The sequence below is a fragment of the Carassius gibelio genome, chromosome A13 (genome assembly GCF_023724105.1).
Source record: "Carassius gibelio isolate Cgi1373 ecotype wild population from Czech Republic chromosome A13, carGib1.2-hapl.c, whole genome shotgun sequence".
Lineage (NCBI taxonomy): Eukaryota > Metazoa > Chordata > Actinopteri > Cypriniformes > Cyprinidae > Carassius > Carassius gibelio.
Window position 1 is genome coordinate 27841643 of NC_068383.1, and position 19562 is coordinate 27861204.

General features: G+C 36.5%; 1 protein-coding gene across 2 annotated transcripts in view; it reads left to right on the forward strand.

Moving 5' to 3' along the window:
- Window positions 1-19562, forward strand: part of wdr11 (WD repeat domain 11) — a 172749-nt gene that overhangs the window by 40844 nt on the left and 112343 nt on the right. For both annotated transcript variants that reach the window (XM_052613981.1, XM_052613980.1), the window contains exons 9-12: window positions 5906-6006; window positions 8906-9085; window positions 16780-16864; window positions 18781-18887. In XM_052613981.1, the coding sequence (XP_052469941.1) occupies window positions 5906-6006; window positions 8906-9085; window positions 16780-16864; window positions 18781-18887 (473 nt within the window). The remainder of the gene's footprint in view (window positions 1-5905; window positions 6007-8905; window positions 9086-16779; window positions 16865-18780; window positions 18888-19562) is intronic.

Here is a 19562-nt window from a genome sequence, read left to right on the forward strand (position 1 = left end):
TCATATTAAACAAATACTGCATCATAGCAGCTTTACAATATTAAATAGGAAAATAGTGTGTAATAATGCATAGGGACAACAGTAAACACTCAGTTTTCAGTTAAAGTCAGTTCATCATTGATTCAGTGATGTATCGTCCCTCTGTGCGATCAAGTCGATGATATCGCTTGATATTAATTGTCCCCAACTAAGGAAAACCAAGGAACCGAAACTCCATCGGTGACAGAATGGAGAAAAAAACCTTGGGAGAAACCAGGCTCAGTTGGGGGACCAGTTCTCCTCTGACCAGACGAAACCAGTAGTTCAATTCCAGACTGCAGCAAAGTCAGATTGTGCAGAAGAATCATCTGTTTCCTGTGGTCTTGTCCTGGTGGTCATCTGAGACAAGGTCTTTACAGGGGATCTGTATCTGGGGCTCTAGTTGTCCTGGTCTCCGCTTTCTTTCGGGGCAGTAGAGGTCCTTTCTAGGTGCTGATCCACCATCTGGTCTGGATATGTACTGGATCCGGGTGACTCCAGTGACCCTCTGAATAATAGAGAAACAGACTAATGTTAGCATAGATGCATCATAAGAACAAGTACATGAGGTTTTATGAATTACCATGTCTGATTTTTCACTGTATCGCACGTTACCTGCCAAAACTCAAATGGGATCGCAATTACTTTAGCATCTGAATTTCCAATGACTCACATTGAAAGCTGTCAATTTTTGTCAGAGGTGGGACCATACTATGGAGTGTTTGTATTGGGAGGTGACGTCACTCAAAGACAATTGTGCAAAATGCTTTTCACCTGATGAATAAAATATAGGGTAAGATGCAAATAGGTCAATCAGAGTAGAACTGCAATGTTAGACGTGTATCAGAGTGTAAACAGTGAGAGATTTGGGGTAAAAACTACAAAATATCTCCCAATACAAACATGCCCCATAGTATAGTCCTACCCTTAACACAAATTGACAGCTTTCTGTGTAAGGCATCTGAAATTCAAATGCTTTTCAATTGTGTTTGGACTATGTCACAATATATGCGTCCACATATGGAAAAATGCAATTAAATATACAATTTGCAATTCCTTTTGAAAATTGTCCAGAATATCCTTACCTGTCCTTTGATTATGATCAATGCCTGAGAGATCTGCTGGCATTTTTAAATCGCCACGACAATTTGATGGGGTTTTGTGGACTCTGCTCAGTTAAGGAATTCCATGTTTGTTCCAACCTATAAAATAAAGTAAAAGGAAATACAAAGTGTTTTAATTTGTTAACTGTTAATAACAGTGATTCAGTTCAATTAACTGTGTGAAGTTCATCATGAAATTGAGTCCATCATGATTATTTGTTAAATTCACCTATGAGTTGGTCTACAGAAGCAGATTATGCTCTAGTGATTGGCTGAAAGGTGTGCTTTCAAACGGTCTAATCAATGGGATGTTCCAGTCATTATAAATCACAGGTTTATGTTAATATGCTGGGCTGGCTATATCAAACACACAGTCACTGGCACAGTAATGGAGATCACACTGCATGCGCACACGGACATTTCTATGACAAGTCACGCAGGTACTGGGCTACTCCCCAGCTTTAAAACAGTCCATATATAAACACTTATAGGTCAAAAACACGATCTGGAAATTGGGTTTATGATGTTTACGCTCATAAATTATGTAATCTGAACATAAAGTTACAAAGTGCAGCTTTAAGCACGGAACAAAAATATATGTGCGTTTAAGTTATGTTAGGGTTAACGTTAGTTGATTATAATAGACAAGCAATTATGTAAAATGTACAATAAACAAGAACTTACCGTTAGACGCCTCAATAAGACTGCACTCGAGTTTTTCTCTCACAAATGTATCCATGTGCTTTTCTGACAGGAAAAAAAAACATTTTGAATTATAACTTGTATGTAAAAAGACTTTATAAACCACAAAAGCATCAAATCACCTCACTAACTCTGCCTATGTCACTCGCTGTGCGTGCGCTCATTTTGAAATGCCCTGAGACATAAAAAAAAAAAAAAAAGAAATGCCCTGAGACGTCGATTCTTTACCGGGAATTACCATAGACAGTAAAAGAGGGAATCACTTTGTTTCGAGAATAACTGAACTGGTTTATTTGAACCGGATCGTCGGTTCTTTTAGACCTGCGGTCCGACTATATTGTACGTAATTTGTATGATTTACATGTCGATATGGACAAATGCAGGCGTTTACATTAAAGCAGAAAGTCGTATTCACTTATTTTAACTCATTTGAATCACTTAAATGTTAAATTCGCTTTTCAGTGTCACAAACTAATTTCTCCTCTATTTTCACAGATATTCGCATATTTCAGCCATCCGTCACTGTCTGAAACTTAATAAAACTGTATTAATCTGTCGTCTTAGATACCTTAACATGATTATGCAAGTAACGTAACGTAGGTTGCCCGTTTGAGGTAAACAGTTCATCATTTAACGTAAATAATGTTGGCCTATAGAAATTTAACAGTATTGCTGCCGCGAAAAAGTTATAATTGTGCCAATTTAAAATATTAAAGAAAACATTAAATAAAATTACCTTAAAACCATTGAAAGCCCTGGCTTTGCCCCATTGTTCTTCCAAAATGACAGTTAGGGAGCGATTTAAAGGGGGGGTGAAATGCTATTTCATGCATACTGAATTTTTTACACTGTTAAAGAGTTGGATTCCAATGCTAAACATGAACAAAGTTTCAAAAATTAAGTTGTACGTTTGAAGGAGTATTTTTATTCCCAAAATACTCCTTCCGGTTTGTCACAAGTTTCGGAAAGTTTTTTTTGAGTATGGCTCTGTGTGACGTTAGATGGAGCGGAATTTCCTTATATGGGTCCTAAGGGCACGTCTGCCGGAAGAGTGCGCGCTCCCGTATAGCAGAGCACTGAGAGTACAACAGGCATTCACTGATCAGAGCGAGCATCGCGAAATGTCACAAAAGGAGTGTGTTTTTGGTTACCAGGGCAAGACAACCCTGCACAGATTACCAAAAAAAAACAGCATTAAGGGACCAGTGGATGGAGCTTATTTTTACAGAGCATCAACGAAGTTGTGCAAGTGTTTTTGTTTGTTCCCTGCATTTCGAAGATGCTTGTTTTACAAACAAGGCCCAGTTTGACGACGGATTTGCGTATCGTTTATTTATTAAGGATGATGCAATCCCAACGAAAAATGGTCACTATCGTGTGTTGGAACCACAGGCGGTGAGTAAAACTGCTTAAAATATCTCTGCCTCCTTTTTAGTGCGTCCGCCTACCATGCCGGAGACCCGGGTTCGTTGCTGCTGCTGCTCTCGTTCAGTTTCAGCCTCGGGATCTGATTCTGGATCATAAATAAACGGCTGAATCTGACTGTAAGCCATGGTTTGTTTTGGATGATGTTTTTTCCCTCACGTTAATGTCACAGCTTCCACATGCTCTCAACGCAAAAGCCTACTGGCGCTCGTGATTCTTTAGCTCCGCCCACACGTCATGCCTCCAGCCGGTCGTGTTTTTCCCAGAAAAATCAGTACAGACTATCTTTCTCTTGTGAATATAATAAAATAGTTATGAAGGATGCAGTACTACTCTATAGGTACTCAAGATTAACAGGATATTGAGGGAAAACGAGCATTTCACCCCCCCTTTAAACATCTTCAAGGCGCGTTAAATAACCCAGCGCTGGCCTGAAACAACCCAGCGACGCAACCCAGCAGGTTTAACCCAACACCTGGTAAATTTTAAACTACCCAAAAGTGTTTAAAAATAAATAAAAAAAACCCAACAAAATGACCCAACAGACTCAGCCCAGCATTTTGGGTTAAAAATTAACCCAAGCTGTTTTTAGAGTGTATATTCATCGATGGTAATTGATTTTACTATGATCTGCGCAGCATTTTATACATGCAGATACATTTTATGTATATTAGAAATCTCATTCATTCCCACTCTTCTTCGGTGGTAACTTAACCCAACTCCGTGCTTCCTGTAATGAGAGCTGTCAATCAAGGTACAAGGATGTCCCTGTGTGAAAGTGACCAATCATAAGAGGGTCAGTGCCCTCCTTGGTTTCCGCCCCCAAATTGTCAAAAGTCATGTAGACTCGAGCGAGCAAAAATCAGCTGAGCGAGCAGAAATCCACTGCGCGAGCAAAACAGCAGAAGCCCGCTGCGCGCGAGCAGGATTCCACTGTACAAGCAGAGTTAACCTATGCGAGTGTGCCAGGCGCACGGTTGCAGGCTACATGTACACCTCTCTGTTGTTGAACTTGTGCGCAAGTAATTTTATCATGCCAGCTGAAGGTTCATTTTTGCGCATGTGAAATAACATAATGTACTCGTGCGCCCAAATAAAACCTCAAGCTGGGCTTCCAGCCCCTAAGTCCTGCTATGGACATGAGGCCTGAGCCTTATCTCATCTGACCGCAGTTCACTATTGTTCTACTGAAGCTCCCTTGTCACCTGTAAATTTTCCATACTCATTTGACTAGCGCCTAGCACTGAGGTGAAGTTGGAGTGTGTGTCTGAAGGAAAAAAAGAGACAAAAGTTGCTGTTGTGAGTGTGGTTGCCAACTCTACCGCCGCCCTTGCGTTAATTGCATTAAATTCTTTTTTTTTTTACACGTTAAACTGAAAAAATTAATAGCCTATGTTAACTTGCTAATTTTGACAGCACTTAAATGGACAGGTGCTGGTCATATAATTATAATATCATCAAAAAGTTGATTTCACTAATTCCATTCAAAAAGTGAAACTTGTATATTATATTTGTGCATTAGACACAGAATGATATATTTCAAATGTTAATTTCGATGATTATAACTGACAACTAAGGAAAATCCCAAGTTCAGTATCTCAGAAAATGAGAATATTGTGAAAAGGTTCAATATTGAAGACACCTGGTGCCACACTCTAATCAGCTAATTAACTCTAAACACCTGCAAAGGCCTTTAAATGGTCTCTCAGTCTAGTTCTGTAGACTACACAATCATGGGGAAGACTGCTGACTTGACAGTTGTCCAAAAGACGACCATTGACACCTTGCACAAGGAGGGCAAGACACAAAAGGACTTTGCAAAAGAGCCTTGCTGTTCACAGAGCTCTGTGTCCAAGCACAATAATAGAGAGGCGAAGGGAAGGAAAACGTGGTAAAAAAAAGTGTATAAGAAATAGAGATAACTGCACCCTGGAGAGGATTGTGAAATAAAACCCATTCATAAATGAGGGGGAGATTCACAAAGAGTGGACTGCAGCTGGAGTCAGTGCTTCAAGAACCACTACGCACAGATGTATTCAAGACATGGGTTTCAGCTGTTGCATTCCTTGTATCAAGCCACTCTTGAACAACGGACAGCGTCAGAAGCATTTTAAGATAAAAGGGACTGAAATGCTGTGGAGTGGTCCAAAGTTATGTTCTCTGATGAAAGTAAATTGTTCCTGTAGCTCAACTGGTAGAGCAAGCAAGCGCAAGGTTGGGGGTTCGATTCCCCGGGAACACATGATATGTAAAAATTGATAGCCTGAATGCACTGTAAGTCGCTTTGGATAAAAGTGTCTGCTAAATACATACATTTAATTTAATTTAATTTAATTTAAATTTTTGCATTTCCTTTGGAAATCAGGGTCCCAGAGTATTGAGGAAGAGAGGAGAGGCACACAATCCACGTTGCTTGAGGTCCAGTGTAAAGTTTCCACAGTCAGTGATCTTTGGGGTGCCATTTTTATGTGCTGGTGTTGGTCCACTGTGTTTTCTGAGGTCCAAGATCAACACAGCCGTATACCAGGAAGTTTTAGAGCACTTCATGCTTCCTGCTGCTGCTGACCAACTTTATGGAGATGCATATTTCATTTTCCAACAGGACTTGACACAAACTTGTTTGTTTGTGAGATTGACCTACAATCCTTTTTTTTCAGTTCTGGCTTGCCTCCTTTGTATTCTCCTGTGAATTTCTGTGGGACACCTTTACATCAGAGTCAAAAATGCATCCCGGATATTTCTTTGAATACAATGATAGGTAAGATATTCATCCTCCCACACACACACACACACACACACATTCCTTCTAGCTTCTAGATATACCACACATAAAGTGTATCAAGAATCATTCTTCTGCCTTTGATTTGAGTATATATATTTTCAGACAGAAGAACCTGAGGTCACACTCTGCTATCTGTCTTTGTTCTGTTTTTCAGATAACACAAAATATATGAATCATGATGGTTGACTTGTTAAAAATTTCCAGAACATATAAACACGAGAAGAGTCAGACACTTGCGCTTCTGCTATTGACATCATTTGCAGTCTTTTTTTTTTTCTATTTATTGATTACTTTTTGTTTGAATCTCTCAACATTTTACAACAATGGCCAGGGGGTGAAGAAAAGAAAAAATAAACTAAATTACAATGTCCATGCAATCTCCACCTGACGACACTTGCAATCCACACTAATCGTGCATGTTGCCAGTGGAGACAAGACACTGCGATGGTGACTTTTTGATTAAAACTAATTTAGTACTTTAACGTACAGAGTCCTGCAAGAAAAAGACAAGACCCTGCAAATCCGTGGCCACAGGACAGCAGAATATTAATATACATTAAGTTCAATTAAAAGACCAAACTCGATATATAGTAATTATTTAATGTACTACAAGGCAAGAAGATGGCAATGAACACAATGCACAAACTTTGTCAAAACGCTTAATGTGGCACAATAACGGACTAAGATGATAAAGATAATTCAGTAGGCCTAGCCTATATATCTTGTTGTTGACTCAAAGTATATGCAGACCAGCAAATATGAACATGCAATATGAAATGATTTAAGTGATTTTAAAAGGATAAACTCCATAGAGGTAAGCAGCCGAGTACAGAACGCAATTTGTTAAATTGTATGTTAAACATTTCCTACAATAGGAAATCATTATAAATAAAACACATAATATAGCATAATGGACAAAGACAGTGATATAAAACCCCTGTAAACAGTTTATTCTATATAGAAAAATGCTCAACGCGAAACATTTTGTGTTGCGTTTTATCTGGGCACACTTGCTTGCCTGTACATATTAGTTATGTTTTTTAATAATGTAGAGGAGTATATTGAGTTTGGCCTTTATTAGTCCATTGTGTCACATATTATGCCACGTTCTGTTGTATGTGAGGAAAATACTGTATACCGTATTTTCCGCACTATAAGGCACACCGGATTATAAAGCACAGCTTCAATGAATGGGTTATTTTAGAACTGTTTTCATATATAAGGCGCACCGGATTATAAGGCGCATAGAATAGAAGATACTACAGTCAAACATTTGACTGGGTTTGGGGAACGTTTGACTGGGGAATGTCAACATTTTGACAGAGTGCCTTGATCCATATATAAGGCACTCCGGATTATAAGGTGCACTGTCGTTTTTTGAGAAAATTAAATGCTTTTAAGTGCGCCTTAGTGTGGAAAATACGGTACTCAATACGGTACTAAATACGGTACTAAATACGGTATATTTAATTTGATATTTAAATAGCATCTTAATGCATTAAGTGATGTTTTTACCAAATGTTTATGTTTTTCTACAGGAGGAAAACGCTTAGCGAGAGACTTTGCCCTTGCGTTCATGTTCTGCTGTTCTGGCTACGGATTTGCGGGTCTTGTATTTTTCTTGCAGGACCCTGTGCATTATAGTCCTAAATTATTTTTAATCATTTAATCACCACCACAGCATCTTGTCTCCATTGGTAACACGTACAATTTGTGTCAATTGCCAGTGTCGTTGCAGATAGCGGAGAGTGCAAGTAATTTAGTTTCTTTTTTTCTTGTCTTCACCACCTGGCTTCTTTTGTACAATGAGATATTCAAACAAAAAATGACCAATAAATATAAAAAAATTAAATAAAAAATTAAAGATTGCAAGTGACATCGAGTGCAAGTCTCCAGCAAGACCCTTCTCTCACCTGTCTACTGTTGAAAATTATTGTTAGATTCAATCAAAAAGTTATAAAATAATAGAACAAAATTAAAAATAAAGACTGCGAGTGACGTCGCTAGCAAATGCGCAAGTGTCTGAGAGTGCAAGTGCAAGTCTGCTGCCAAACCTTCTTGATAAGCAGTCTTAATTATATATATATATATATATATATACATATATATATACATTTGAAATATTTAGTTTGTGTTCACCTGTGTCCATAATCCACCCTGTGTGTGTGTGTGTGTATATATATATATATATATATAGATATAGATATAGATATAGATATATATATATATATAGATATAGATATAGATATAGATAGATAGATAGATAGATAGATAGATAGATCGATAGATAGATCGATATTTAGGTAGATAGATAGATAGATAGATAGATAGATAGATGCTACATCTCAGTTAGTTCAGTAGTAATAGGATATATATATATATATATATATATATATATATATATATATATATAAAAAGTACTATTAAACAATCTGAGAGGAATGTTTACACAGGGTGGATTATGGACACAGGTGAACACAATCAATGAACAATTTGAAACCATATAGAAGCAAACGAAATATTTCAAATGTAAACTATGCAATTGTGCTTGAGGAATATCTGGTGTACTTGCAGTCCTGTATTAAGACATGAAAGTTTGTCAAACCCAGCAATTATATTTTTACTTCTGAAACCTCCTATGTGCTCCATACCATTAAACCATTTGGTTTCAGGAAATTGTTTGTGTGGTTTGCGAATATGACTGAATAGTAGATCAGATCTTTTCATTTAATTTCAAATGAGCAGAGCAAATCTGGTCTTTCATGATCTTTATTTAATTGTCTAATTCTCTCATTTGGCTATACAGCAGCTTTAAAGAGCTGCTCTGTTATTTGATATGGTGTAAGATCAATTATGTAATCTGTCCCTATTCCAGGTCACAGTCTGATTTCTGGAGTGGACTCCCCACGACCTCAGGCAAATCAACAGGAAGTACATCTGAAGTTCCTGTTGACAGGCCTGCTGTCTGGCCTGCCCTTGCCCCCATTCTCCCTAAGGATGTGCCCTCCACTTACCACCAAGAACATCAACCACTACCAGCCCTTATTGGCTGTGGGTGAGTACTTCAAATTAAAATACCAGTCATTTAAACATGCCACAGGATTTATACTTTTTTTTATTTATTCATTTATCAAACGCTTTTATCCAAAGCGACTATCAAATTAGGACAACAGAAGCAATGAATTGTAGTATTAAAATAGCTTAAAACAGATCCAAAACTAAAAGCTAAAACTTAAAAATACTGCCTATAAACATTTTTAAAGGAAATAAATTAGATAGAAATGACAAATGCATACAGCAAAATTTCATTAACTTAACATTTATATGAAAAACTAAAATAAAACAAAAAATAAATAAAAAAACAATTGGTATTGGAGTACAATGATGTAAGAAAATATACAAAAAAATAAATAATATATAATTCTATAATACTAAAACTTAATAAAGACAACCTGGGACCTATAGAGACATAATAAATTCAGACATAATTTAACAAAAATTCAAATAAATAACAAAACAAATAATACAAATCAGACATTAATAACACACATGTGCGAAAAAAAACCAATATAGTAAGAAATAAAAAGCTATACTCATCCTTTGCCAGTGTGCCTGCCCGGTAGAGTCGATGGTTTTTACACTCTTTGGTCTTAACGTGACAGCTTTTTTTTTAAATATATATATATCCGTCTACAAAAATACTACATTTCTTCAGCTGGACACACTTTTCTTATTTTCTCCACAACAAATGGCTAAGCAAACACAGACACTAACAAGATACACGATACAGAACTAGACCAAACACGATCTCAGCACGTCTCTACACCGTAAACAAAACAAGCATTACCTTTTAACAACAACTGCACTAAACACTAATGAGACAGGTAAATACACTTACAAGCTGCTTTTAACCTTCACTGATAAAGACTGCTTCTCTCAAAGAGTATTTCTTTACATTATTTTCTGCTACCGCTTGAACACATTTTCCTTATTTTCTTCACAACAAATGGCCAAGCAAGTGCAGACACCGACAAGATATGGGATATAGAATGAAGCCAAACCACTGATGACTGGATTGCTCATCGCCTTCTAAACTGCCAACACGCAGTGAAACCACCAGAAGTGTTCGATCCGCCATTTTGCTAATCCTTACCGGCAGAGAGCACCATTGTGTCACTTTCAAACCACTGACCTAAAATCACCAAATTTGAAGCAATTCAGTCAAACGGGCTTAGTTTTTATGTTATGTGTATGTAAATTAATGTTTACTTCATATGTTATCTGCAGTGTTTACGGTCTTTTGGGGCAGGATAAGTGATTTATTTAAATCGTTTAGGTGGGTGTGTCTGCTGGGCACTGCCGACACAGGTAACATTCCAACACAAAATATAGCCTACTTCTTTATGAACATAATTATTCAGGAATTATTAAACATTAAAGTATTAGTATCTAAAATGGATTTGAATATATTACACTGAATAATACAATAGCCTCTTTTAATATTGCTCTATACTGAAATGAAAAGCTTAACTTACTATCTTGGAAATAAAGCTTCATGTCTTTAAATCCTTACTATATATAGTCAATTTCTCTGAATACATTATGATGTGTATATTTTTACTGTCCTGAATGAACAACATTTATTTCAGACTCTCCAAAATCACGCATATGTTTATTACCATTTCCATGTGAAATGTTGTAAGCTAAATTAATAACATATTTAACCACCTTTTAAATCATTAACTACTTAAAAATGAATGCTGTTAATTAAATCATTGTTGCTATATTTGCAGTTAGCTACTGTACGAATAAAATCACTATAACTAAATTAAATAAACAATGAATTACTGTGCAAGGCAAATAAAGGTATACAAAACATAAATCGTTCTTCATATTTCAGAATGAACACTTTGTCGTTTGTTATATGTTGAGGTCTTGTCCATCAGATGTTTATAATGTTCATGATGTTAGCTACTGTAATGAACATAGCTTTTTTATAAGTTGGGAAAATTCCCGACATTTAAAAAAAAAAAATCTATTTACATGCCTAGGGTGTTTGCATTGTAGTAATTAGGGGTGGGACAACGAAAAATACGTCGACAAAAAATACGTTGACGCAAAATATGCGCATCGATTCGTTGACCTGTTTTTATTTCTCTAAAAAACGTTTACCTTATGTGCGCTGAATATACGCGATTGTCAGATCAACATTCTGTCCAACGTTATATAACCAATCCAGGGGTTTTTCTGCATTGATCTTTTTTTTTTGCATTGATCTTATTTGATCGCTGCGCCTGACAGGGCGCGTACGAGAGAGAGCCCCGGCTGTGCGTGCACACTCACAGTCTTCAAACAACACGAGCGCTTCTTGCTCTCTCTCTCCATTGTGCATATTAATCAAAATCATTAAACACGATAGAAAAAGTGCGGAACGCCAAAGTTTCACGTGGAGCATTCAGAGATTTTTTTTCTCCATGACAGGCTGCTGGCTCCCTGTTAATTTTTATTTATTTATTTTTTTGGAAAAGCACTCTCTGTATTAGCTTAAAGCCCTCAAGTTTACATTGGTTACTGTATTCTTTCAATTGCTCTAAACAAGTATTTTGGGTGACCTTTTTATTGAATGCTAGACATCAAGATGTTGTTATTTTCATCTGAAAGAAGAACTTTTTTCAGTAAGCTAGGCCCTATGTGTTCAGTAAGCTATGTGTTTTCAAGGCTTCAAGGTTTTATTGAATGCTATCTCTATAAAAGTGCAAAGTAATGCATTCTTAGTCAGTCTTTTATATTGTAATTTTAAGAGCAATAAACATATATTGCAATGTTAAGGAATTCATGTTTTTTTCATTCAGATATGTAAATCAACATGTATAAATTGTTAGTAGTCAATTAATGGGGAGATAATCAAAATCGAATCGGTCTGAAAAAAATAATCGTTAGATTAATCGATGCATCGAAAAAATAATCGCTAGATTAATCATTAAAAAAATTATCGTATATCCCAGCCCTAGTAGTAATGTACAGAGATACTTCAGAGATACTACAGAGGTACTAAACGATGACTTATATGATGTTTTCTCATTAAAATCATACAAATTCCTATTAATTCAATAGAACGTTTACACACACTAGGGATTATCAATATGGCAGCGCGGCAGCTTCGCTTTCATGACGTCATGAGCAATCCAGCTCTATATTATGCACAAATCCAGCGAAACACGGAAGTAAAGCAGCGCCGACATTACTGCGTGCCATGCTGGTAAGGAAGTAGCAGAAGTAGTGTGTTGGTCCCGTACGAAAAGTTATTTTTATTTAGTTTTTTTAGTACGTGTGCTGTCCAGTAATGCCGGGAAGAGTGTGTTTTGTGGTTGGCCGTTTTAACAACAGCACAAAACTACAGGTCTGGAATAAAACTGTTTGTGAAATTCATGAACCTTTGTTGCACATTGACTGCGCATGTTTACGGTTATGCGGATTACACAGAGTTCCCGGTCGAGCGGAGGAGTATTTATTGTTTGAATTTTGTAATAAAATTGACAGAATCTGAGAGCTGAGGTTTGTTTTTCTATCATAAGTAACTTGCTCTGTCTAATCTGTCAGTCTCAGTGTCCTCTTTGCTTCGCAATTTTTCTGTGCGTGAGAAAATGGATGTGTGGCGTGAGAGCGTATGAAAAGCGTCAATTGTGTGTGTCTCACATTTTATTGCATTTGTGTTAGTTGTTTGAAGAGTAAAAAAAAAAATATGTGGGTCTTGACGCAATTACATTCGGCAAGTCGGTCGGACTAAAAGGGGAAAAAAATAATTAATTGGGTCGGTCAGGTTATTGGCAAACAAGAATATTTTTAAGGATGGCCTAATAGTTATTTGAAACTTGTAAACATATTAGCAACACAGCTAGTAATGACAGTGTCAGTTTTATTGTTGTCATCAATTAATCCACTTTGTAATAAAATTACATATTTTTACATTATTACAGTAGGTTGTCAATAAATGACCTTTATCAGTAAGTTTTGGCCACTGCCTGACATCATCTACCCAATGTTCCCTTTCACCAGACATTTTCTTTAATGAGCAGGATCCGCTTTCATTGAAATGTCATTTGAGGGCACCGGCAAGTGCCACACTGTCACACTTCGCAGGCACACAGTAATGGCGGCCGGCAAGATGGCGGCGCCCATAGAGTTCGCAACGATTTGTGTATAGATCAATGGGTCAAACGCAATATCAGCATGTCTCCACACAGTAAACAAAACAAGCGTTACCTAACACAAAGTCCTTTTAGGCAAGTCATGCCACTCCGCCGCCATCTTGGCAACGCCTCCGGGCAGCTATTTCAGACTAACAAGACCGGGCTCCTATATAAATGAATGGGCAGAGAGTTAGAACTGCACCTTCAATGGTCACCAGGAAATAAAAACTACATGTATAGAAACAATAGTAAAACAAAAGTAAAATATGATAAAAAAGGCTTAAATGTTTCCCGACTTGACTGTTAAAAGCAGACGTTTGGGTTTCCAGCGGAAGTGGCGGGACATGTGCATACAACTGCCATTTGCCGTTACGGGTTTTCCTTATATAGTTGCATTGAGGATTGAGGAAATGGCATGTCTCTTATAAATTGTCTCTGATACACACAAGCCGTTTTTAACCTTCGCTGATAAAGACTGCTTCTCTTAATATTTTTTCACTGTTTTCTGCTGGCGCTTGAACACACTTTACTTATTTTTTTTTTAAACAAATTGACGAGCAAGCACAAACACTGAATGCAATACAGAACGAGACCAAACATGATATCAGCACATCTCCACACAGTAAACAAAACCCAAAGGATAATACACACACAAACAGCAAAGTGTTGGTGTACAATCTCAGCCCTTAATAAATACAACATAAAGACATTTTAAAATCCTGAACAGTGGCTTCCTGGCTTTGTCTTGGGTGCTGTTTGCTTGTGCCATGAGCGTCAAGCCCAGAATATGTTTAGTTTGGCTTGAATGCTTTTTGTATGGAACTGGCTAGGAGTTGGGTGGAAGTTATAAGAAGTCAACAGGTAAATGTTGATTATATTTTATATTAGTCCGTAGTATTTTGAATGTCAAAAGTTTCCGCTAATGAAAAATAATAAAATTTATTTTATGATCGGGGTGTGCAATATTGACACGAATAGCATCTTGTTTTTGCATACGTGTCATGCTTAGCTCATGCTTATGTATATCAAACATAAAGCGAAGGCAATCTGTTTAAACACAAAATGCAGTTTTAAATTATATTATTTCTATTAAACAAAACAGTTATCTAATATCTAAATAACAATATTGTAATGATATTATCTCCATACTCATTGGGAAGAAGGAGGCAGGAATCGGCGGAAAATCAAAATGAAACTTTAATAATCACAAATAAACACAAAACAGCGCACCAGCCCCTCACGGACGACTGGTGCGCATAAATAAAAAGCAAAACATAAAATAATGGCCCAGGCCTGGTCCTCTCTCGTCCTTCACGGTCGTCGCTCCAGTTTTATATCCTTCCTACGTGGGACTCGAGACCTACATCTCTACATCTGGCTTCCCTCCTCGTTCCCAACGTCTCTTGGCCCCGCCCCACTCGTCACAAATACATTTGCCCCTGTAGTTACTAATTACAAAATCTATGAAAGTGCATTCATGTGGTTCAGCTGAAGTGACATTCAGTGATATTCAGCCAAGTATGGTGACCCATACTCAGAATTTGTGCTCTGCATTTAACCCATCCGGAATGCACACACACAGAGCAGTGAACACACACACACACACTGTGAGCACACACCCGGAGCAGTGGGCAGCCATTTATGCTGCGGCGCCCGGGGAGCAGTTGGGGGTTCGATGCCTTGCTCAAGGACACCTAAGTCGTGGTATTGAAGGTGGAGAGAGAGCCGTTCGTGCACTACCCCCACTCACAATTCCGTCCGGCCCGAGACTAGAACTCACAACCCTTCGATTGGGAGTCCAACCCTCTAACCATTAGGCCTGGACTAGATGCAATTAAATGTTCAATTAAATCAACACTTTTCTAGAACTTTTCAACAGCAAGAATTTGCAAAGGGAAACAGCAAAGGTTCTTGGACTCTAAATAACTACAGTGAGAGCCATTATTTCCATTATATTTCTTTATCCTCCAAGAACACAGTGCAATTCGGGAAGTCACAAAAGACCCAAGGGAAACTGCAGGCCTCTCTTGCAACACTAATGATCACTGTTCATGACTCCACTATTTGCAATATACTGACCAAAACTGGCATTCATGGAAGTAGTTGAAAGGTGGAATGACCTCCCCCAACTCAATCCGAGCAGCTTCAAGAATCGGCTTAAAACACATCTCTTCCATCTTTATTTGACCCTCTTTAACACTCACTATTCTTATTCTATTCTTTAAAAAAAAAAAAAAAAACTACCTTTCTAATCTTTTTGTATTCTATTTTCTTTTCATTTATTATGCAATGGTGTGTGTGTGTGTGTGTGTGTGTGTGTGAAGATCTCTAACACTAGCTTGCTCTGTTCTTTTTTTATTCTTTTTTATTTTTTATTTATCATATTATTTAAAATCCCATGCTACGTGTACGGTGTTAACCTAACTGAGACTTGTTATAGCCCTTATATATCATTGCTCTTTTTGTTGTTTTTGATTGCTTCCACTGTCCTCATCTGTAAGTCGCATTGGATAAAAGCGTCTGCTAATTGAATAAATGTAAATAGATGTAAATAAATGTTTAAGGACCTCATAAGTCCTCAGAATATATCTGGTTGCTATGTGTTTATTTGCAGCACATGTGTTGTCAAACTGATGATGATTTTTTCTTAATTTGCTGGTGTTTCTTCAGTGCCATGATCTATCTCGGCCACCATAAATATCTATTTTAGGACTGGGTATCACCAACAACCTCATAATTTGAAACGCATCACAATTCAATTTAGGGTTGCACAGATTGTCAATGTGTTGTCACTAGTCAGTGCATTGCATCTGTGTAGGATGTTTGCTGGTCACAACTTCAGTTGTGCTTGTTCAATTGTTTTCGGTGGAATTCAGCTGATGTATGGTCACAATTTAATGAAACATATTAATGAACATGCACGGATCAATAATATCACTGCTGAGCATAAGAAGTAGAATCATGATTCATTCATTTAATCTACACATTTCTATGAAAGCTAACAGAAAAACCTACCCTCAACATAAACCGTTCATAAACCATCACTCAGCCCTCTGAAACAGTTTACTTCCTCTTATAGACTTCCTCATTTGCTCTCACTAAAATCTCTTCTCAGTGCCAGATCTGACTCGTCTTTCCTCCACTGATTGGATGAATGATGTTCTGTTCAGTCTGAGCAGGATGTTTTGTGAACAGTGTCATTAGAGATTTTTGATGATGTTTAATATTTATTATTATTATTATAATTATAATTATTATTATTATTATATTTTTGCAATGATGATGATTATGATGATTGGTATTTGCAATAAAAGACAAAACAAAACAAAAATGTATGTAAGTAATAATTAAAGTGATTAGAATGAAAACTGTGATCTGTTGACAGGAAATACAACTAAATCAATACCAATTATTATTTTTATTATTATTATTATTATTATTAATAATAATAATAATAATAATAATAATGACTTACTGAGTATGATTGAAATAATAATCCAGTCATATTAATTAGCCAACTGCAGCATTTATTTGTGTGTTTTGTGTGTTTGCCCATTAGGTACCAGCAATGGCTCTGTGCTGGTGTACAACTTGACCAGTGGCCTCCTGCACAAAGAGCTAAGTGTCCATTCTTGTGAAGTCAGGTAAAAAGCCATGTTTTTCTCTGGTATCATAGACCTGTACATGCATTCTGTTGTGTTGGAATATCATAAAATAGTGGCAACTGAACGCAATGTACTAACAATTCAAGCTGTGTCATAATTCATAATGGCAAGTGAATTTCATAAAAAAAAAAACCAGAAGTGGTTAATTCTAGTGAATTGCAAACCAGTGAATTCCAAGAAAGATTTCCAGACAAAGCCGGCAATTCTTGCCGATATATTTATTTCAATTCGATATATGCATCTTCAGTGATGTCCCGATGCACGGGGCGGGTAAATAAATGTTACTTTATTTGCGGGGCGGGCCAAATTATTTCATAAAAGTGGATGCTTGGGTTGGACAAAAACCCGACCCGCACATCAATAGGCTGCATGTGTGAGCACAAGTGATACTGTGGCCGCCGGTCCACAATTTAGTAGAAAAAGATGACGCTTAATAAAGATGACGTGCAATAAAGCTCACTGGCTGAGTTTTTTCCTCTGAAAGGAAAGGTTGCACAACTGACAGAATAAGTTACAATATCTGAGATATTGCTGCTAAATTTTATTATTTATTTATTTTTTACCTTGAATGCCATTGCTTAAATTGATATTATTTATATTTTGATATTCAATCTTCTGAGTTCAGAAACATTGTTTAATATAATTGCTGTTCATATTTTTATTCAAAGTTCAGAATCAAGATAGTTATTACTCTGTTTCTTATGATAACTAAGATAATGCTGCTCAATGTATTCTTTTTTTACATTGAATGTTGCTCTATTTTTTATTTTTTATTTTTTTAGATTTTGATATTGCATATTTTGTTCAAATGTTTAACATATATATTAATATATGTTTATATGTTCATTTATTAATGTGTTATATGATTAGAATGTTGTCCAGATTTTAAAATAAAGCACAGCAATGATATTTGAGAGTGTATTTTCCCCTCTCAGGAAAAGTATAGGAAAAGTATTGAAATCGCAATTCTTAACTTGGTGTCGGTATCGAAACAATAATTTTGGTTTCATGACAACAATAATTTACAGTTTTAGCTATATGAAGTTTGCACAAAAGTAAAAAATAATGATCTGAGATAACATCACTTGGCTTCATAATTTCAACACCATCAACATAAATTCTATGTGACAGTATTAGATTTAGAGTATGATTTTGACAATGAGTAGGTCCTGAGACGTGTTGTCTAACCCCAATAGTTCCGAATGTCTAAAAATGCTGATCCCAATGCATCTTTTTCATTATCAACATGGATATTAAAATCACCAGCAATTAAAACTTTATCTGCAGCCAGCACTAACTCAGATGCAAAATCAGCAAACTCTTTAATAAAGTCTTTATGGTGCCCTGGTGGCCTGTATACAGTAGCCAGTACAAACATCACAGGGGATTAACATTTGTTTCTCTGGATAATGTTATATGAAGCACCATTACTTCAAACAAGTTATAGTTGAAGCTTTCCCTCTGAGAAATCCTGAAAACATTGTTATAAATTGAAGCAACACCTCCCCCTTTACCTTTTGGACGTGGCTCATGTTTATAACAGTAATCTTTGGGGGTAGACTCATCTAAAATAATTGGACTGCCTATTGTAGCCCTTGGAACAAGGGATATGGTTGGATGAATATTTTATAGTTCAATATAAAGATACTGTATATAAATACATTTTAGACCATGTAACTTAGTGTATGTTATTGGGATGTGAAGATACTATCAAACAGCATAACAATTTTTTTTTAACCAAATCACTTACCCTGCCTTTCAAAAGCAACATCACAGTAATAAACATGAAAAGAGCTGTATCAATGCAAAATTAATAAAATATGAGCCGCTGCTGCTGATTAGATTTAAAGATGAAATGTTCTAATTTTGTTCTCTGATATCTTCATCTCTTGCAGAGGAATCGAATGGGTTAGTTTGACTAGTTTTCTGTCCTTTGCCACCTCTGTTCCCAACAACCTTGGGCTTGTGAGGAATGAACTGCAACATGTGGACTTGCGCACAGGTAAAACATACACACAGAAACCTATATTGCACACTGGTATTTTCAAGGTGATTGGAGAAATTACACCCGTTCATACCAAGAAAGCTAACAATAATGATAACTAGTTCTATCATGTCAATTCTTGGAAATATTGGCATGGTATGGACATGACAATGTTAATGTATTTGGTTTGGGTGGAATAGATCTGCCACAGTGCTGCTGCTGCCAGTACATCCACAGAAATTATGCTGCTGCACATGTAACATACATGAAATTAACCATAGCAGATCTATACAGGTGTTGCCGGGAAAGGTGGAGGGTTTATAGTTACCAGTATACTATATAGTTACCATAATTATATAATGGGGTGGGATGGTACACAGAGGTCATGGTTCGGTACATACCTTGTTTCGGGGGTCATGGTTCAATACAATTTCGGTACAACAGGAAAAAAAAATATATATTTTATGCTTGGTTTCTTTTCATTTATTTTTAACAGACAGTAGTACAAAAAAAAAAAAAAAAATTCTACCTATATGTGAAAATATTAAATCACATTAGACCAATGTATATGAGAAGTTTAGAGATCCATCAAGTAATTTCCAACAAATACAAAGTTCAGGTTTGTCTGTTTATTATGTGAGGATAATTAACATAGTAAAAATTCAAAATAAATGCAAAGAAACAGTTTGTCAT